The sequence below is a fragment of the Brassica napus genome, chromosome A6 (assembly GCF_020379485.1).
Source record: "Brassica napus cultivar Da-Ae chromosome A6, Da-Ae, whole genome shotgun sequence".
NCBI lineage: Eukaryota > Viridiplantae > Streptophyta > Magnoliopsida > Brassicales > Brassicaceae > Brassica > Brassica napus.
The window spans coordinates 22873371-22894505 of record NC_063439.1 but is presented as its reverse complement, the minus strand read 5'-3'; the positions used below and the strand labels follow the sequence as shown (position 1 = coordinate 22894505).

Genomic DNA, 21135 nt, shown 5'->3' with positions numbered 1-21135 from the left:
CTCATCGCCGGTCTTCGCCTCGCCAAAGCAGTCAAGGCTAAGCGGCTCAGTGCATACTGCGACTCGCAGCTCGTCGCCAGTCAGTTCAGCGGTGATTACGATGCGCGCAACGATAGAATGGATGCTTACCTCCGAGTCGTACAGTCGTTAGCTAAAGAGTTCGAATTCTTCGAGCTCACAAAGGTTCCCCGCGGAGAAAATGTATGTGCCGATGCATTAGCAGCACTCGGAAGCAAGCTCCGCGATCAAGTCAAAAGGACTATTCCAATCCATCGAATCGAGAAACCAAGTATCGACATCTCAGCGGAATCGGCTAACTTCGTCACCACTGAATCCGAAACAACGTCCTTATCTGAGACCAACGACGACTCCGAGATGACAGAACAAGATCAACTGATACCAGATTGGAGGACTGAATTCATTCAGTATCTCACCAAGGGCACGCTTCCTACTGATAAATGGGCCGCAAGACGACTAAAGCGACGCAGTGCGCACTACGTCGTCATGGAAGAAGAACTCCACCGGGTAACAGCTAACAAGGTTCTCCTCAAATGCATTTTCGCCGAGCAAACACAGTTAGTAATGGCAGAAACTCACGAAGGAGCGGGTGGAAACCACTCTGGAGGTCGGTCACTAGCCTTGAAAATTCGGAACTTGGGATTCTTCTGGCCAACTATGAATACCGACTGCGAAGCATATGCCCGGCGATGCGACAAATGCCAACGACACGCTCCGAGTATCCACAGTCCAACCGAGCTACTGCGAACTTCCGCAGCACCTTACCCATTTATGCGATGGGGGATGGATATCATCGGACCAATGCCGAATTCTCGCCAACGTCGCTTCGTGCTGGTATTGACCGACTATTTCACCAAATGGATTGAAGCAGAAGCCTTCGTGCAGGTTACAGAGAAGGAGGTTCGCAGCTTCGTTTGGAAGAACATTATCTGTCGCCACGGCCTACCATACGAGATCGTGACGGACAACGGATCACAGTTTATGGCCGGAAATTTTAAAGATTTCTGCAACAAGTGGAACATCCGACTAAGCCCTTCAACGCCGAGGTATCCTCAAGGAAACGGACAAGCAGAATCCTCGAATAAGATCATCATCGACGGAATCAAGAAGCGCCTCGATCTCAAAAAGGGACATTGGGCCGATGAACTCGACGGCGTGCTCTGGTCGCATCGGACAACCCCCCGAGGAGCAACAAAATCTACTCCCTTCTCACTCGCTTACGGGATGGAGGCGATGGCTCCGGCCGAGGTCAATGTAACGAGTCTCCGCCGGTCTAAGATGCCTCAGCACGTTGAGCTTAACCAAGAGATGCTGCTAGATGCCCTCGATGGGCTAGAAGAGAAGCGCGACCAAGCCTTACTTCGGATCCAGAATTACCAAAACCAAATCGAGAGCTATTACAACAAGAAGGTCCGCTTGCGTCCTCTCGAGCTCGGTGATCTGGTCATGAGAAAAGTCTTCGAGAACACCAAAGAGCCCAACGCTGGAAAACTCGGCGCGAATTGGGAAGGACCATATAAGATCACTCGAGTCGTCAAACCAGGAGTATACCGACTCGAGTCTTCCCGCGGAGAGGCAGTCCCACGAGCTTGGAACTCCATGCATTTTCGCCGTTTTTACTCATAAAGTGAGCAACTTTTAAAAGCGAGTAAAATGATCTACATCACCTTTTTGCTCGCGCCAAAAAAAAAAAAAAAAAAAAAAAAAACCGAGCAGATGCACCCTACGGTCACTTCTACTCGCCCAAGTAAATGACTACCAAGTCACTTTTACTCGGACTAAAACGAACTACGAAAGGCTTGATCCTCTTCGGAGGTACGTAGGCATCCCCTCTACGGGGTCCAGCCCCAACAACCCAAAACAAAAAGAGTTTTACTCATCTCGTTCCTCTCACGAGCAAACGATGCCATCCCCTTAACTCGAAAAGCGGCGCACGAGCACTCGCCCAAATTAATCGAACGGATCCTGATCAGATATCGAACGAAGGGAAAAACAGAGTCACCGATGATGTAAATCATTGACCAAATTCACGAAGTGGAATTTCGGATCTTATCGCAAATCGAAAAATAATGAGTTGGCCGACCAAATTTTCTCGATTACTGCGTAGCATTCAGATACCTTTCCCTCGGAAACTTATCAAAAAGAAAATTCTTGTCTTAATTCTTTCCCGACTTATCACAAGAAAGAATAGTGGGATTGAGTTAACGAGCAACGAATAATTTCATAATCGACTAAGATGTTAGCGGTTATCCGTAACATACTTAAAAGAAAAACACTTGGTAATCATTCAAAGTTTTAAAAAAGCAAAGGAAACCTTCCGAGTACTTAAACAACAACAGAGACAAGTTCAAAGGCTTCAAGGAGCCGAAACGAGAAAAAAGAAATTTTACAACAGATGACAACAGTCATTAATCAACCACGGGAGGATCCTCGTTGCCGCGGCCATCTCCTTCTCCGGGACCCGAGACACGACCAAATTTGGTTGGGGCTGGCGCAGTCGCGTCTGCAGTAGGCATCCCCGCAAGAGCATCATCACCTTTCTCCGGGTCCTCTGACGACGAAGCAGATGAGCTGGCATTCTTCGATGCCTTAGCAGGGGAATCCGTTAGCACGATAGTCGGCACGGCCCCGTCCTTCAGAACAACCGCTCCCGCTGATGCCTGCTTCGCAGGATCAATGTCTTGATCGGTGGGCTGGTTGGAGGATACGGCAGTTTGAGCGGGCTTCTCCACCGGATCTTCAGGACGAAGAGGAGTACGCAGAGCAATAGCGGCCTCCGAATCGATCAAATTAATATTCGACCCAAACGGGTCAAGCTGACGCCAAATTTCTTCGATCAAAAATCGAGACTCCAACACTAGCGGAGAAAGGCAAAGATCTTCCGCCGGAATCTCCTTTACTTCCAAACGCTCTGCTTCTTCCTCGTAGTGCTTCTCTTGCCCGATGAAGAAGTCGATGGTTTCCTGCGGGATCTCTGCACCAGAGGTCTTGATCTGCTCGAGACATTTCCTCGTCCCGAAGGCTTGACTATAGAGACACCGAGCATCGTCGTATTTGTCCCTTTTGTCCTCACGGAGGGAAATCCTGTGAAAGCGTTTCTCGGCTTTAGCGATCATGGCAATCAGCACGCGAATCCTCTCGTGCGTGACCTCGTATTTACGAGATTTCCGAAGCCTGTCCATCTCCTCGGAATGCCTTAGCAATTCCGCAGCCATTTTTGCCTCTAGATCAGCCTTTTCCTTCCGCTGCTTATCCACCACGAACTCAAGATTGTTCATTGACTCCTTGCACATCTGCAACTCAGCTGCGTCGGATGTCCGCGTCTCGTCAAACGCCTTCCTAAGGGCTTTTTCACGAGCAATGGCGTCTGCCTTTTCTCGCGTAGAAACCCGAAGAGCCTCCTCCATTCTCTTCTTAGCCTCCTCGCTCTCACGAATCTGTTCTCTGGCCCGTCTAAGAGATGAGTCGTACTTCTCGACCAAAACGTTCCAATCACCATGGCTCTGATCAAAACACGACAAAGAAGACTTAGCTAGAATAAAAAAAAAGGGAGAAGGGAACGAACAACCGCTTACCTTTACAGACGAGCAAGAGGCGTGCCCATACTCATCTTTGAAGATGAGATCTCCCACCGAAGGGAGTTGATCAGGACCGCCTTTGACCAACCGTAACAGGCGAGCACAATCTTCCCGGTAGCAAGCCAGCGGAAGCTCACGGTTAAACTCGAATCTGAACCCATCTGCCGGGGTTTCCTTAGGGCGACCGGATACTCGGGTCTCAGATCCCTCCGTGACATGAGCAGGGGACTCATTCCTCAAGCGGTCCCGTTGTCCTCCCGAAGTCGATATTCCCCTCGGAACCTCAGTAGAACGCAGATCACCGGCCAAGGCTCCACGGGATACCTCCTCGGTGACTCGACTCTCCCGTCTCCGTCGGCAGAGGGCGATGGTCTCGTTCTCATCATCCTCCGAGGTCCCAACCTCAGGGATAGTTTCAGGAACTAGAGCCTGAAGTTCCTCTTCGCAGACCGAGGATGAGCGGGGCGGAGCCAGTTCTTTCTTCTTCATCCTCTTCTTCTTGGGAATATCTTCAGTAGGCGGGTCCTCGGCTTTCCTTTTCTTCCCCCCCTTCTTAGAAGAACCATCCGCACCAGGATGTTCCGGCTCGGAGGAATCCTTCGGACCCCCGGCACTTTTCTTGCTCTTCTTCGAGCTTTTACCCTGCGAGGAGCCGCCAGTACGCGCCTGCTCAGTGGCAATTGGAGTCGCCTCTACGACCTCCAGTCCCGAAGGACCAACCCTGCTCTCAGAAGCGCCTCGCTTGGCACCGATCTTCCCGGCTACAATAAGACTAAGGTCTGGTAGTTGCTTCATCGTTTTAGCTCGGTTGATCTCCTTCTGCTCGGCTCTCGTAAAGAGGGATAATCTCTTCGATGTCGATTGGTTAATATGAGGATGCGGGTCCGAGATCCAGCTTTCTGCAAAAAGAGAAATCCATAATAGACATCGTTCATTTACTCGGAAACATAGAAAGGTAGTGGAAACTTACGGTTGGCAATCCGGTCTGCAGATCTCTGAATTCTCTCCCGAGTAAAATCCTCCCAGTGATCTTGCTTCTGCAACGCAACAATTCGAGCACTCTCCCTCCAATCCTCGGGGTACGTGGCGAGATTCGGGTGACCAACTAAAAAAAAAAAAGAGAAGAAAGACACACGTTAGACGAGCACACGCTACAATCATCACGAAAGGCAGTGTGCAGTACCCATCTCCGCATTCCAAAGAACGCGATAACCAGACTACGGAGGTTCCTCGAACGCTGACCTGTTCAACTTCACATAGAAGTACGAACGTTGCCAATCCGAGGTTTTGGTCGGGTACCCCGTGACCACATTGTAGTTTGGGCGCATCCTCGTCGAGACGAGCCCATCATCGGAAATTGAAACCGAGGTCAACTCTTCAAACGACCTCACACTCATCGACGTCCCCGCCTCGGCCGCTTTTCTCGATAGAACGACCATCAACCGAAGAGACCCGTTCATCAGCTGGCTTAAAGCAACTCCTCTGCGGAACGCATAAGTCGTGACGATTCGAGGAATCGGGAACCACAGCTTCGTGTCGTTCCGGAAATATGACTCGTAAATGCACTGATACCCCTTCGGGGGCGACCAAGGCCTCTGATCCCGCTTTGGAATGATGAACGAGACCCCGTGTGCATTGAGATCTCGGAGGATAGCCTCCACCGACTCCACGGTGGACTTCGTCCTCTCGACGTTGGACCAATCTTGTCCATCGACGACCGAAGGTCGAATTCTCCAAACCTCCAGTGGGCTCTCCTCGGCGAAGATGTTCCCGGGGTAGTAGCTGATCGGAACAATCGAGGCGTCGACCGCTTCTTGACCGTCGTCGTCACCCCGGAACTGTTCTCTTGCTTCCGAGACCAAAAGACGCTGCGCTAAGTCCATATTCTCCATATCCATCATTGCTCCGTGATGGATACTGTCAGGATTCTCAGCAGAATCCCGAGAAGATACCGCCCCCTTTCCTTTTTGTTCTCGCGTCAAACGATGCGACGACATCTCGGATAATCGCAGATCTAAAAACAAAGATAAAGAGAGAGAAGGAGCGTAGAGAGAGAAGGAGCGTAGAGAGAGAAAGTACCTTTAGCGCTGCGGAGAAAAATGAAAAGAAGTGGAGAGGGGTGCGCTATTTATAGGGAGAGATAAGCGCAGGGATCAAGGCGTCATCATTACGCCTAATAAGGCCTAAGTGGGCCTAAACCCAATTAGGCGCGTGATCGACAGATGCGTCGATCCGTCTTCTCGATCCGTAAGCGTTTATCTCACGATCGCAACGCGTGATAAACAGATGCGTCAATCCATTTCCTCGGTTGAGAAGCGTTGATTAAACGGATTGACTCCTCAACGATCAGTCACTTGCTCGGATTGAACCTTTTGTTCTCCGAACTAAAGATACCAAATTCATCGAAGATCGATTGCTCGACCATCAATGAACTGGGGGGGGGACTTACTGTTGGGGATGGATTTAACCCATCCACAAAGCCCATCGAACAAAGGGCCCAATCCAGCAGATCGAGTCAACCTCGGCTCGGAAGCCGATTCTCGGGGTATCGGCTTAGCCAGGAAATGCTGTTAGTCGAAGCGGAGAGCAAACGAAGCGGGACCAATCGACTAAGCGGCTCAGAGCGATCACCTCCTAATCAGGCCCGAAGGGCCGACAAGGCCCAATCGGTAAAAGGAGATTAGGTTAAGGTAATCGAACAGAGTATAAAAGGAGAGGAAAGCAAAGGAGAAAGGCATCGACACTTAGCTACACAAACTTAGCGGCGAGATTAGGGTTTATCATCCGTACAATCATCTCTCTGCTATTTGTACTTTTCCGGTTTAAGCTCTCACGAGCTCCGGCTTGCTTTTACTTTCTCCACCTTTGTAACATCATCTCGAAATCTAATAAACGCCTCTGTTCGACCCATTTCTAGTATTGTTTACTTCACCCGAGACCAAACTCACCTTAAACACAATGGAAATCAACTATCGAATCCAGGTTTTTCCAAGAAAGACAGTCGAAGCATAGTCAGCAGTGTGGAGATCCAGATGTTCTCATGGTGTCTTCAACCTCTCTAAGAACACTTGTGTTTGGTTCATTACCATCATCGTCGGTTAAGATGCCTTGGGGAAACGAAACGTACTTAGTTTGTCAGAGCAGCGTTGACGGCCTTGTTTGTCTGTACGATTCTCACAAACCTGGTTTTGTAGTCAACCCCATAACTGGATGGTATAGGCCTCTTCCTCTCTCGAGATTACAAGAACGCATGATCTTAAAGGACGGTTACATCGAGCTTGGACACTTAAACTTCAAGCCTGGGTTCGGTAAAGACGAGTTCACAGGGACACGCAAGCCTGTTTGGCTCTATAACTCTATAGATATAGGTCTTGAAAACGCTACTACTATGTGCGAAGTTTTCGATTTTAGCACCAACTCTTGGAGGTATGTGACACCCTCTGCTCCTTGTCGGATTCTTGGAGGCTTCCCCACTCCTGTGTTTGTAGATGGGTCGCTTCATTGGTTCACAGAGTGTGAAGAAACCGAGGTGTTATCTTTCGATCTTCACAGTGAAACTTTTAAAGTCATCTCTAAAGCTCCCTTTGCATCCACTGCAAGTCATTGGCAGATTCTTTTGTGCAACCTCAACAACCGCTTGTGCGATTCCCAGTTGAAGCTGTCTGACCAAGTTATATGGTCGTTCAATTCATTGAACAAGACATGGGACAAGCTCTGGTCCATATGTATTGTTCCAACTTGGCGTTCCTTTGGTTTCCCAACATGGTACGCTCTCTCGCCACTAGCAATTTTTGTGGAGAAGAAGAAGAAGAAGTTGTTGTTCTATGATCCTGCTCACAATCATACGCTGGTGTTACACGACCCTGAAACCAAATCATATGATGCTGCTTTTTCTGATAAATCCATTGGGTATCCTGTTTGTTATTTTCCAAGTTTAATCTCTATTTGACTATTGTCAATTGTTAATATCAATCTTTGCTTGCAAGTTATGGTTATTGTGCTACTTGTTTCATAGTATTCATTGGATATAAAAAACATTTTTCAAATCATCTCTTGATAGTCACTATCACTATGGAACAAGTACTGGGTGAACACTTTAGCTCAACCATTGTTTTGAAGTGCGCTTTCTCATTCTTCTCCTCTCGTTTTGTTCAATGGTAACATAATAACTGAAAGCATTCATCAAATCTAAATGCAGTAAAAAATTAGACCTTTAGCTTAAACTCTTCTACGAGATCTCCTCTTACTAAGAAGAAGAGAAGAAGAACAAGACCTGACTTGAGAAGCTAACTTCACTAAACTCTCTTTCTTGAATCCAAAAACCAGTGAAGCAACCAAACAGAGGAACACAAAGAGCAAAGATCTAGCTTCTCTCTTGAGCTCTTTCACCAAACTGATACCAAGCACGCAAACTCCTAAAACCTTGAGAATCTCATCGCTCTTTATCACCTTCCCAGAGACTTTGCAGTAACCATAAATCCACATAACTAGACAAACGAGAATCAAAATTGGTACTCTGTTCCGTTTCCTTCTCCACCCATCGAATCTCCCCCATCCTCTCCAAAGCCCTCTCCCACCACCTCCTCCTCCTCCTCCGCCTAAATCAGCAATGACAAGATCCAACGGCTGCGGTAGAATCTGGAGATTAGTAGACAGTAAAGACAGAGACTTGAACATAAGCCTCGCAATTCTCCCGTGCCCGCCTCTTTTCTTCCTCCTCCTTGCACAAAGAACCAAACTTTGGAACTGGGTTCGATGAGGAATCGAAGGGAGCGACACAGAGAGTGGAGATATTGATGAAAGTCTCGGACTTTGTGGATAAATCAAATGTAATCCATTGAGATGCGAGGATAGATGATGAAGAGTCATCAGCTCTATCTATGTTTCTCGGTCTATTAGAAATAGCCGTTGTTCAATGAGTATTGAGATTGTCAATTGTGTGTGTGTGTCTTTCAGGTTTCTTCGAAGCTGTTCTTTTTTACACACGTTTGTAATAACAAAACCAAACCGAATACTAAAAATCAAGACATAAAAATTCGAACTAAAACTGAAAATTCTCGGTTGTGTTTCTTTTCCTGGTTGTTAATGCTCCTTAAGATCGCCATAACTGTGATTGCTTGATTGAAGTCACAGTGAATGATATTTGAGATTGAATGACAGAAGATCTAAGTTTTTTCTCGTTTACTAAGCGCCCTTGGGATCTGCAGGCCATTCTTCACCTCACATTTGTACAAATTTGATATCACTTTAGACTTTGGATGTTTATGTTCCAAGTAAAAGTAGTCTCGAGGGGATTAAAGTTAATTTAGTCTCGGTGCTTGCTAGATTTGAGTTTAGCATCTTTTGGACGTTGTGTTTCTTTAGGCATATCTATAGGCAAGTGACTTGACATTAGTACCAATTGGATTCAGACCAAATGTGGCAGAAGTAATATTGATGGTTGTTCCCAATATAGAAAACAACTCTTCTTTAGCTAATCAAGTATGGTTTTCGATCAAAAAAAAAAAAAATAGAAAACAACTCTAAAAGCATTTACTTTTCTTTTTTTCTTACAGCTGAGAACGATGATAGGCTTACACTTCAGCTCAATGACCTTTCCTTGGAATTTTCCTGGTCCTTAGCCAAACTCAAAGAAGCAATTCATTGTGATTCAAACACTTTGTCATCTTCTACGCATATTCATGTTCCGGGGAGACACTTAAATCAATTGCTACTTTGGTCCAAGAGCAAAATATTCCAGAGTCCAACGGTTTTCAGTGCTTCACTGTGTCAATTGGTGGTAACAAAGCTGAATATGCTTTTGATCATCAATATAAAAACATTGTATTACCATGTGAAACTAGATTTTGACAACTGAATGTTAAATTAACAACTTTTTGTTTAGTTGAAATATCTATTTTTATATAATTTATGTAAATGATTTATAATAGTTGTTTAATAGATGAACTAAATCATATGAGAATTAACATATGATATATCGTTTATCTAACCCATTTTCGATTGGAGAACTACTGTGATGAAACATTAAAAACCAAGATTGTGGAATAACTTATAATTTTTGCAATCGTAAAAATATCAATATATTTATATTTGATTCATCATGTAATCAAATAATATGAATATTAATTAAATTTTAATATTATTTTATTAATTAAAAGTATAGCTATCTTTAATATTTTGACTTTACAAATATTTTAGATGATAATTAGGCATATATACTCGTATTGACCAAGTATTGTAATGGAATTAGAATTAAGCACTGTAATAAAATTAGAATTAAGTATTCTAATTAGAGTTGTATTGGAATTAGTATTAAGTACAGTATTAATTAGAGTTTGAGTGTTATTGAGTATATAATTTTATATAAGTATTGTAATTAGAGTTTAAGTGTATTTCAATGGATTTTAATGATTAATGCATGTGAAATTGGTTATAATTCATTTTATAACTGCAATGAAATTTTTTGTTTACAAGAACCACCGATTTTTATATAAAAGATATTTTTAATTTATTTTGTTAAGCAGTTACTTATCCATAATTGTTTGTTTGAGATCGGAATACAATAGCAACCTCGATCAAACCCATAAATTTATTGAAATACGAAGATCAAACACAAACACCAAGAATATATTTCCTTTTTTAAAAGGTTAAGAGATTTCCACTTCAATCAACCATATATTTCTTGCCATTGTATGAAAACTTTAAAAGGAGAAAGTGTATTTGAAGAGATCCAAAATCCAAAGAATAAACAAGATTTTGTTTACTCTGATTTTCAGATAAAAGTACATCAAATTCCATTGAAATTGAATTCCAACAAAATCAAAAAGAAATTGACAAGCTGATTTTAATTGATTTCATATTCCACCTATCAAATACACAATTCAACATCAGTAGATTTCACTTTAAATTTGAATTCTATTAAATTCCATTGAATTCATTAATTCAATAGGATCCCCTTCTTCTTTTTTTGAATGTATCAATAACATCCCCTTAAATGTAACAGCTCTCCTCAGGGAACCGGTGGCGGCGCCGGTGGTGCAGTCGTCGGCGGCGGTGGTGGTGGCGGCGCCGGCGGTGGTTGTGGCAGCTGCAACTGCATTGGTGTGTGTCAGTATAAATCTTTAATTCCAAGACTCAACTTTGGTTTCAACGTCGCCTTCAACATCATCCACCGTTTCGGTTTGTGGTCGGTAGCTGTGGCTTTCTTGTCTGAGCTTGTGACTGAGAAGAATGTTAAGCATGTTGCAGAGAGTATGATAAGGATCTGCGATCCGAGCTTAGTATAATAGGGTTTCAGTTTTAATATATCTTTATCTTCCACTTTGATGAATCTGTCTAGGTTTAAGTTGTAATAACTTGTCTTCTTCCACTTTGATGAATCTGTCTAGTTTTAATATCTTGTATCTAGACTTTTGGTTTTCTCCCATGTTGCAAAGTTCGTTCTTTTATGGAACTTTTATATAATGGAAAGAGCAAGACTTTTGTTTTTTCCCATATTGCAAAAAAAAAAATGTATCATATGATGTAGTAGCTGATATAGATAGAATGTAGACACCTTGTTAGTTTAAAATGCTCAAGTCATGAACAAGAAAGTAGAGAGAAAAGTTTCTTTATTTCAAATTCAACAATAAAGTGAGTTACAAATCAAGAGTTCAATATTATACTAATAAAAATCCTTAAAGATTATGATTTAACCTTTTGTTCATAAGTCTTAATCATTATCTTTTTAGTATTTCAAGACGGCTTCAACATATACATGAAGAGGATTGATTGTTTAATTAATACTTATTTCTTCTAGACGTGTTGTTGACAAACACCATAGTAATTGACATAGAGCGACTCTTTTAAGTACATTTTACCGTTCATAAATACTATGTGGTGGTCCGCATGATTATCTAAACAATTAATAAGAGGATGATTGTTGCAATCCACTTATTGCCAAAAGCTGCTTTTGTCAAGAAGCGATAAAACTCAAAAATCAATGGTTGTTGGATGTAAACCCATGCATAGAACTTTGAAGATTTCGATTTCTTGATCGAATCCAAGATAGGAATGAGTAGTATTGCCTCATCAAACCGATGAGGTTGGGTAAAGCCTTAAACACTCACAAAGTAGGGTTGCACATATTATTATGTGATATTTTTTTTTGTGCTACTTGAACATTTTTTTATTATTGGATAAACGACCAATTTCTACACGCAATCTTTTAACTACGGCCCAATTTCACATATTAGAAGTATTAAAACAAGTTTCTCTCTAATTCAAAACATCGAAACCGTATCCACATAGACGATGTGGTTTTAATGTTTTTGAACTAAACCGATACCAAATCAATATGTTTTGGGACCGAATTTTAAACCCGACCCAACTGAGTCACATATAAACTCGATCCAAGTTTCAAATCAAACTTTGGTAAAGTTAAAAATTTGGATTGTGTCAGTTTAATTAGGTTAGGCCTTGGCTATATTTCAAATTCGTGAGCATTCAATCAATCTAAATCGGATTGTGTAGGCTTTAGTTAATGCATTATGGAGATATATGTTTATCTTTTTGGCCAGGAAAAAAATAGGTTTCATTACTTTTAATATGTGGAATTAGGACGACGTCGAAAGATTTGTTGCTATATGATACCTTTTTTTTTTTGAGCAACCTGCTATATGATACCTTTGGTATAGAAATAGGTCATTTGCTCGATTGTTTTGCTTAGCGAATGATTGATATCAGTTAATTAAATACAATCGTGCTAAAGTTTACATCAATGAAGGGGTATCAAAATCTAAGCACGTCGAATAAAGACTGTTATTCATAGATGTTACCAATGTATGTCCAGCACAGTTATAAAACTCACAAAAGGTATGTATATTAGAATAATAATATACGATCTGTAAATGTTTGAGATGTATATTCATACTGTTCATGCTGATGATAACAAAAGAAAGAATCATGCAACACAGATTCAGTCATGGACATTGCAAAAGTGATCTAGCTTTGAATAGTGATTATTTCAAACCTTCACACGCTGAAAAAAAAAATTCGTTTGTATTTGGCGCTTTACGTTTACAGTTTCCCACAAAATGACCCTGCGATTGTAGTCTCATTAGACATGTTTTCTTTTTTAATCAGAGTCACATGATCCATTGATCCTACACACAGGGGAGGATCTATGTAGGACGGTACGGGGTCACGTGCCCCCTACTAACTTTTGTTTTTTCTTAAGCAACTTCACCTAATTTATTTAAATGTTCTTAGTTTACTGAAGAAAACTGAGAAAATACCCCCATCTGAATGTGTTTTTTATATGTCTTTGTTACTTTTAATAATGTGCCCCCAACTAAATACTAGTCTAGATCCGCCCCTGCCTACACAGTAACAAGGAGATCACTGTTTTATTACAACTGAAGAAAACAAACATAACTACACCATAACCAGAAATTTCTCTTACTCCCAGAAACTCAATCTGGCAACAACATGAAGCCTTATGCAACCCTAAAATCAGTTCCTTGCTTAGAAAAAAAATCAATTGTTTTTGAAATGAGAAAAGTCTACAATACTTGCCTGCTCCAATTTCTTTCCATAACAGACTTGCCAAACCAAACTTTTTGCGCTCTTGCTAATTGGTCCTGGGACACTTGCGGAAAAGCAATCTTTATGGACTTTTCTACCTACCTTTCATGACAAACAAAGTTTTTCTTATTGTTAGAATGATAAACCATGTGGTTGCAGTGATTTTCTCTTTGGTCATTAGTATTAGGGATAAATGTCCTACATCAGATATTGGAAGGAATCCTTAGCAATATATAAGATGGATGTGCCACTCCACTTAGCACCAATTGGTTTTAGGTTGGAAGTCTATCTATCTTAACATGGTATCAGAGCTATAATGATCTAACGATCTGCTCCGTTCCTGTTTTTTTTTTATTTTCTTTAAGCTACAGAGCTTCTTTATTTTTTTGATTTCAAGCCATTGAGCTTCTATTATATTTTCTGTTAAGCTATATGCTTCCACCATTCATGTTCATGTGAACCTCTGAATCTAAGCCATTGAGCTTTTTGTTATTCAAGTCTACCATAGACCTCTAAATCCAAGCCTAGTGCTTCTTTATATTCATGCCTCATTTTTATCTTTATAATTCTTAAGCCATTATATTGTGGCTTCACTTCCAAAATCAAAGCTTAATGCTTCTTGTTTTGTTTTTCTTAAAGCCATGGAGCTTCTTATTATTCATGTCTCCAAAGACCTCTGAATCGATTTCTTCTTTTTGAAAAAATAAAAATAAAAATTTGTTCTATATTTCTTAGTATTAAAGAAAAAAAAAAGTTTTGTTACCATGCCAAAGCTTCCTACCATCATCCAAGCTCATCAAACGAGCCTCTGAATCTATGAATCTATAAGCCCCGAGCTTCTATTTTCTGTTTCCAAGCCAAGGTGCTTCCTCTCCAACCATCTCACGATGTCAACAAGACGAGACTTACGATGTCAAAACACACAAATCTTATGTCCTCCGGTCTCTCCGTCAAACATGACTGCAACATTCCTCCGTCTCCGATACTATAGTTACTGGATCCGCTGCGTTAACAAAAACAGATCATTAGATCTCCGCTATCTTCCGCCACAGATCCAAGTACTCAAATCAAATTACCACACGTCAATCTCAAACTTGTCATTCCACTACAGCTCCATTACCACCTTGAGATTGAGGGGGCATATAGAAGGATATAGAATATCATAGACATTATTAGTAAATATTGTATATTTATTATATAAGATATTACATATATTTGTATCTACATAGATTAGGAAATATCACTAGTATATATATGTATGTAGTTCTAACTATTATTCCTATGAGAGTCAATATACAATTCTTCCAATCATCTACTCTCATCATATTATCAATATGGTATCAGAGTCCGATCCACGCAGTCTAACCCGATCCACATCGCTCTGGCCCAAAGTTGGCCCATCGATCCTTGCCCGAGCATTCCGAAATTGACCCTCAAAGAACCATCATCTCGAGGGGGCGTATTAGACACAAAATGTCCCACATCGGATGTTGGAAGGGATCATTAGCAATATATAAGATGGATGGGTCACTCCACTTAGCACCAATTGGTTTTAGGTTGTAAGCCCATCTAGCTTAACAATTAGTAGCAACGCCGAGCTAAGAACTGTCTTTAAGATCTGCGCATGAGCATGCAAGCCACATACATAGAAAATACATAAAAAAAAATTAAAAAATACTAATAAATAAAAATCTAGTAAAACAAATATAATTAATTATATGCTATTTTAGATTATAAATTTTATTACACATTTTAAATTTATTTTAAAAAAATTAAATCAATCTAAACAAACTTAGTGATCAAGCTAAACCTAACTTAGGGACCACGCTAATACTCTTATAAATAGAATCATCAGGTTCTCACAAGTCACAACACACAAATAAAAAGGCACAGAAGCAGAATAATGTTGGATATCAATCTGTTTCGAGAAGAGAAGGGGAACAATCCGGAGATCATCCGAGATTCTCAACGGAAGAGATTCGCCAGTGTTGATCTCGTCGACGAGATTATCGAGCTCGACAAAGAATGGCGTCAGCGTATGTATCCCATCACTCGAATCGAAATCGTTTCTTTTGTGAGCTTTGATTGATTTCTTCTGTGTGTGTGTGTTTCAGGTCAATTTGAAGTAGATAATTTGCGCAAGGAGCTCAACAAGCTGAACAAGCAAATCGCCAAGCTCAAAATCGTTAGTTCCTTTGGAACCTTCTTCTTGTTGTACTTAGGATCTAATAAGTTATAGGAGCCTTCTTATTTGATAATATTTTATCCGATTTTGTAATGAGATTTTTATTCTTGTTTCTTTTTGGAATAGTCTGGTGCTGATGCGACGGAGCTGATTCAGCAAACAGGGAAAAACAAAGAAGATTCTACTACGAAGGAGAAGGAAGTTGGTGAAGCATGTGATGTTTTGAAAGACAAACTGAAGGAGGTTGGCAATCTCATCGACCACTCTGTTCCAGTTTATGAAGATGAGGTTTGTTCCTTTTCTCTCTTTCCCTAAGTTGTGACTGGAAAGGATAGTGATTTAATATACACGTTTGTTTTTTTTTTCAATCTGCACAAAGATAACCCTGTGATTGATTTTTGGGGTGAGAAGCGGGTTGCTCCGCCTGGTCAGAAGCTGAAGAACCATGTGGATCTCGTTGAGCTTCTAGACATTGTAGATACCAAGAGAGGTGCTGAGATTGCTGGAGGAAGAGGCTTTTTCCTTAAAGGAGATGGTGTGCTACTTAACCAGGCTTTGATCAGCTTTGGGCTAGACTTCTTGAAGAAAAGAGAGTTCACATTATTGCAACCTCCTTTTTTCATGAGGAAGGAAGTCATGGCCAAGTGTGCACAGTTGGCTCAGCATGATGAACAACTATACAGGGTCTGTAAAAACTTTTGTTTAGTTCTGTTGTTGAGATTTTATTTTCTGAGGAAAAAATCTTTTGTTCAAGGTGACTGGTGGTGGAGATGATAAATACCTTATTGCAACTGCTGAGCAACCTCTTTGTGCATACCATATGGATGAATGGATCGATCCCAAGGACCTTCCCATAAAGTATATAATACACAGCGTTTAGGTTATTGTTTCTTTGTGTATGAAAAACTCTCATGACATGGTACTTGTTTGGTCCAGATATGCTGGTTACTCGACTTGCTTTAGAAAAGAAGCTGGTTCCCATGGAAGAGATACAAGTGGCATTTTCCGTGTTCACCAGTTTGAGAAAATTGAACAGTTTTGCATCACTAGCCCTAACGACAATGCTTCGTGGAAAATGATGGAGGAGATGATGGAGAACTCTAAAAAATTTTACCAAGAGGTAATTAATTTTCGATATATTCAAAGTTAACAAAAAATCTATTTTTTTTTCCTTCTAATTAGCTATTTTGTATTCCTCTGCAGCTAAAAATTCCATACCGAGTCGTGTCGATTGTCTCTGGAGCATTGAACGATGCAGCTGCAAAGAAGTATGACTTGGAAGCTTGGTTTCCTTCGTCAGAGACTTACAGAGAGCTTGTGTCTTGTTCCAACTGTACAGACTACCAAGCTCGAAGGCTTGATATCAGATACGATCAGAAAAAGGAGGTAAAAGCTCTCGCGGCTGTTCTTCGTTTCATAAAGCAAAATATATATATGATGTTTTGTCTAATATTTTATTTTTTGATGCAGAGCAATGAGCAGCAGACGAAGCAGCAGTATGTGCATATGCTGAATTCGACTCTTACTGCGACTGAGAGGACCCTTTGCTGCATTCTAGAGAACTACCAGCGTGAAGATCGTGTGGACATCCCTGAGGTTTTGCAGCAGTTTATGGGCGGACGAGAGTTTTTGCCCTTCAAGGCAAAAAAAACTAAAGCCGATTGATATATTATTTATTATTGTGATTTTCATAAAAATTTCATTGTTATCTCTTTGTTTAGACATGATGATATCAAATGAAAGAATAATGCAACACTGATTCAGTCAACTAGTTTTACAAAATTGGACAAGACTCTTATCCTTTCATGATCTATGGATTCATATTTTAAAATTGTACCTTAGAACACTCTGAGATTAGTGTCTAGCATCACGAACATTGCAGAAGTCAGGACATGGATCAGAAATTGAAGAACAGACATGAAGAGGTGATTCAAGCTTAGATCAAAGTCAGACATGAGGTGATTCAAGCTTTGAATAATAACATTTCTTTTTATAATCAGTCACATGATCCTACACATAGATCATTATTTTTATTACAACTGAAGAAAACCAACGTAAGTAACTACACAATAACCAGAAAGTTGTCTTACTCCCACAAACTCTCCTTGCTTAAAAAAAAATCAATAGTTTTTGAAATAAGAAAAGTCTACAATACTTGCCTGCTCCAAATTCTTTCAATAACAGACTCACCAAACCAAAGTTCTTGTTTGCTCTTGCTTTGGCCTCCCTGGGACACTTGCGGAAGATGCAAATCTTTATGGACTTTTCAACCTACCTTTCGTGACAAACAGAGTTTTCCTTATTGCTAGAATGAGAAACCACGTGGTTGCAGTGATTTTCTCCTTGATCATTAGTAGCAACGCGGAGCTCAGAACCGTCTTCAAGATCTGAGCCTGCAAGCCTTTGAAGAACCCTAAGGCTCCTTCTTTTTTCCATATAGCAGAGATGACGTAGGGAATCGTTTTCCTGACTCTTTTTGGGATCTTCTTCGCTTCATTGTCCTTCGGGTCATCTGCTGCTTGGATCATCACCTTGCACCTACCAAAAAAAACCATGAATGCATATAGATCACGTATACCCCAAAAGAGTCTGGATCAATGCAAAGAGCTGTATGATACCTGATTGCTGGATATGTGATGACGGTAGCAGCGCTTTTCGACACGGCACCTAACAAGAAGGCCATAAAGGCAGAGAGGACTACAGGGGAAGAGTCTTTGTTGGCTTTTGCCTTTCTTTTTTCAAGAAGGTTCTGTTTCAGCTGGTCAAACACTGTATACTACAAAGAGAAAGAAGCTTATTGTTCAGCTTATTGCAGACAACACTTGGGAAAATGAAGTTGATGGTTTTAAATGATACCTGAATTGCAGGATTGGAAGTGAGCAAAAGAGAGATCCCAAGGCCATCAAATGCATTTCCCCAAGCACCTTCGGTTAAGGTCTTCCACAGTCCTTTAGCTTTGCCAAACTCGCTTGTTTGCATCCTTGACGAAGCTGTATCTAGAGGCTACACAAAACATAGAACTCGTAAGTTATTATCCATAGAGAACATAGAAGAGACCAAGTAGGTTATTTGAATTAGAGCTGAGTGCAAAAGCAAACGTACTTGGGTCAAAACAGAGGTACAAACTCCAGCAGCAGCAGCAAGGAGCAGGTTAGCCGTTGTACCAATCGACTTGGAGCCAAACTTTTCACAGTGCAACCTCTTGAAATAGCTGTAACTATAGAAGTAGATGAAAGAGGAAACGAAGGACTGCAGATTCTTAGTCCCAAGGCCTTGATACAAAGAGAGAACCTTCCCTGTAGAAATCGCTTCCCAAAACACATCCGACAAGTATCTGAAAACATTACAGAAAAAAACAAAACACAGCTTTAGACAAACTCAAACGACAATCATACTAAACCATGAAAACTAATAAATAGCTTCTTATTATGGATTACACCAAATACGAATCTAAGAGAAAAAAAGGATGCTGCTTTAAAGTTACCCATCAAAAAACAAAATCAAAAGCTTGAGCCTTGATCTACGTTACGATCCAAGATCTAAAAGGGACCAATAGATAAAAATCAAAACTTGAAAGAGAACCAGTTTCTTCATCGTTTTCAGCTTCTCAAGCGAGATGACGAAAGACATAGATAAAACTTTCGATCACGATCCCGTAACAAACCAGAGCACAAAGGAAGAAGGAGAAGAGAGAGAGACGAAACCTGTATTTCTGCTGACCGCGAACGCTGATCTCGGCCTGGAACTTTGATTTACAGGTATCGAGAGGGTACAGAATGGTTGTGCTGAGAAGCGAGCCTATAGCTCCAGATGTAGCCTCCGAGATAGATTCCAGATCAACGCCCATCTTCGAATCAGCCGCAGAGACAGAGAGAGATGAGATTGTCTTTTTTTAATTTTCTTTATTAGGAGAAGAAGAGAGGAAGGTATGGGATCACAATGAAAGTGTTTGTGTCCGTCTTGGGATTTTAAACAAGCCGTGTCAGAGTTGTTTTAGCGACGACGTCTACATCATACTCGCCTACTCGGCATTACCGTCCTGGTTTAGTCCGGTCAAACGAAAGATCTAAGAATTAAAAGTGGCGCCACGTGGTTTTCATGTTTTTTCTTAAAACAGGCTAGTCCAGCCCATGAGAGCCCAATACTCACCGTGTTACATTCATCATAGTCATTAGTCTTATCGTCAAGTAAACGCTCTCAAGTTATCCTATTGGCTGTTTCAAAAGAAAAAAAAAAGTTTATCCTATTGTCATTTGGATTGATTGATATTGACATTTTTCTATGTTTTTACATTATGCTTCCTGTAATGAGATGTATTATGCATCCGTTGATAAGAATGTATAGAAACTATACGATTTGGATTGGCTGGATCATGCAATACGTGAAAAATGTGTCTTACTCCTTCTTAATCAACGAGACGGCACATGTAGTGTAGATGTAAATGTGCAATGTAGATGAAAATGTCAATATTAATCAATCCAAATGACAATACAGCTCAAAGGACCTTTCCTTGGAGTTTTACTGGTCCTTAGCCAAACTCAGAGAATCAATTCATTGTAATTCAAGCACTTTGTCCCCTTCTACACCTATTCATGTTCAGGGGAGACACTTAAATCAATTGAGGCTTTGGTCCAAGAACAATATATTCCAGAGTCCAACGGTTTTTAGTGCCTTACTGCGTCAATTGGTGGTAGCGGAGCTGTGATATGCTTTTGATCAATCAATTTTTTTTACCATTGAATGTAAAAACACTTTATTACCATGTGAAACTAGATTTTGACAAGTGAATGTTAAATTCACAATTTTTTGTTTAGTTGAAATATGTGATTTTATATAATTTATGTAAATGATTTATTTTAATTGTTTATTAGATGAACTAAATCACATGAGAATCAAAATATGATATATCGTTTATTTGACCTGTTTCGATTGGATCAATCTTTGTTTTTAATTGTCTCATCAAAGTAGTTTTTGTTTGAATTTAATAATAAAATAAATTTATTTATTTTTTAAACATTTATTATATTTAATATATATCCATAATTATTTGTTTGAGATCAGAAAAAAATAGCAACCTCGATCAAACCCAAAAAATTATTGAAAGAAGAAGATCAAACGCAAACACAAAAAATATATATATATTTTTTTAGAAAAAGAAGTCAAGAGACTCCCACTTCAATCAATCATATATTGCATACCATTGTGTGAGAACTTTAAAACCAGGAAGTGTATTTGAATAGATCCAAAATTCAAACAAAAAACGCAAGATTTTGTTTAGTCTAATTGTTCTTATAAAAGTACATCAAATTCCTTTGAAACTAAATTCCAACAAAAATAAATAAATTTTTTATAACGGGTGATTTTAATTGATTTCATATTATATCTAGCAAATATTCAGTCTAAGTGGATTTCACTTTAAATTTGAATTCTATTAAATTTCATTGAATTCATTATTCAAGAACACCCCTTTAAATGAATCATATACGTAGCTAAGTGGTATGTGATGTAGTAGTCGATATAGATATGAAGCAGATAATTTGTTTAGTCTCAAAATGCACAAGCACGAAATATAAATGTATCATTTAAATTTGGAAGGTTGTTACATAATATCTTTTTGGTTTGGAAAGATATTTATTATTAGGATAATATTAGCTTAATAAAAAAAATATCAAGGACCTGGACCTTACACTTCAGTAAGGATAGTTCTTATTCACTATTCTTAAAAAGAGATACAAATATCAGTAACTTGTATAAAATACAACTATGCGTGGTCGTTAAAAATCAAGCGGT

The 21135-nt window shown here is 40.2% G+C and overlaps 5 protein-coding genes across 7 annotated transcripts; 2 read left to right on the top strand and 3 right to left on the bottom strand.

Annotated features, from left to right (window-relative positions):
• Positions 1-1990: 1990 nt before the first annotated feature.
• Positions 1991-4900, bottom strand: LOC111199035 (meiosis-specific protein ASY2-like). The gene is made up of 2 exons (XM_048735195.1): positions 4567-4900; positions 1991-4495 (listed from the first exon to the last, which is right to left on the bottom strand). The coding sequence occupies exon 2, from the start codon at positions 4389-4391 to the stop codon at positions 2427-2429; it is 1965 nt and encodes a 654-aa protein (XP_048591152.1). The 5' UTR covers positions 4392-4495; positions 4567-4900; the 3' UTR covers positions 1991-2426.
• A 1661-nt stretch (positions 4901-6561) lies between these two features.
• Positions 6562-7701, top strand: LOC106407392 (F-box/LRR-repeat/kelch-repeat protein At1g09650-like; the record flags this gene model as incomplete). Its single annotated transcript, XM_022687713.2, has 1 exon — positions 6562-7701. A coding segment is annotated over one exon (984 nt), but the record flags the coding sequence as incomplete, so codon positions are not given.
• Positions 7702-7704: 3 nt separating this feature from the next.
• BNAA06G28720D lies at positions 7705-9023 on the bottom strand. Its single transcript, XM_013850016.3, has one exon. It carries the CDS (start codon positions 8463-8465, stop codon positions 7815-7817), a length of 651 nt encoding a protein of 216 aa, XP_013705470.1. The 5' UTR covers positions 8466-9023; the 3' UTR covers positions 7705-7814.
• Positions 9024-15034: 6011 nt separating this feature from the next.
• On the top strand, positions 15035-17166 carry LOC106409750 (serine--tRNA ligase, cytoplasmic-like). 3 transcript variants are annotated; one of them, XM_022687711.2, is made up of 8 exons: positions 15035-15196; positions 15275-15345; positions 15472-15633; positions 15757-16029; positions 16100-16203; positions 16282-16465; positions 16549-16731; positions 16828-17166. In XM_022687711.2, exons 1-8 carry the CDS (start codon positions 15064-15066, stop codon positions 17008-17010), a joined length of 1293 nt encoding a protein of 430 aa, XP_022543432.2. In that variant the 5' UTR covers positions 15035-15063; the 3' UTR covers positions 17011-17166. The 3 variants fall into 3 exon arrangements, with proteins under 3 accessions (XP_022543432.2, XP_022543431.2, XP_013705774.2); XM_022687710.2 differs by having other exon boundaries at positions 16816-17166; XM_013850320.3 differs by having other exon boundaries at positions 15472-15637; positions 15725-16029; positions 16816-17166.
• A 135-nt stretch (positions 17167-17301) lies between these two features.
• On the bottom strand, positions 17302-19359 carry LOC106406893 (peroxisomal adenine nucleotide carrier 2). The gene is made up of 5 exons (XM_013847634.3): positions 19050-19359; positions 18448-18679; positions 18202-18348; positions 17964-18121; positions 17302-17883 (listed from the first exon to the last, which is right to left on the bottom strand). Exons 1-5 carry the CDS (start codon positions 19190-19192, stop codon positions 17601-17603), a joined length of 963 nt encoding a protein of 320 aa, XP_013703088.2. The 5' UTR covers positions 19193-19359; the 3' UTR covers positions 17302-17600.
• Between the last annotated feature and the right edge of the window lie 1776 nt (positions 19360-21135).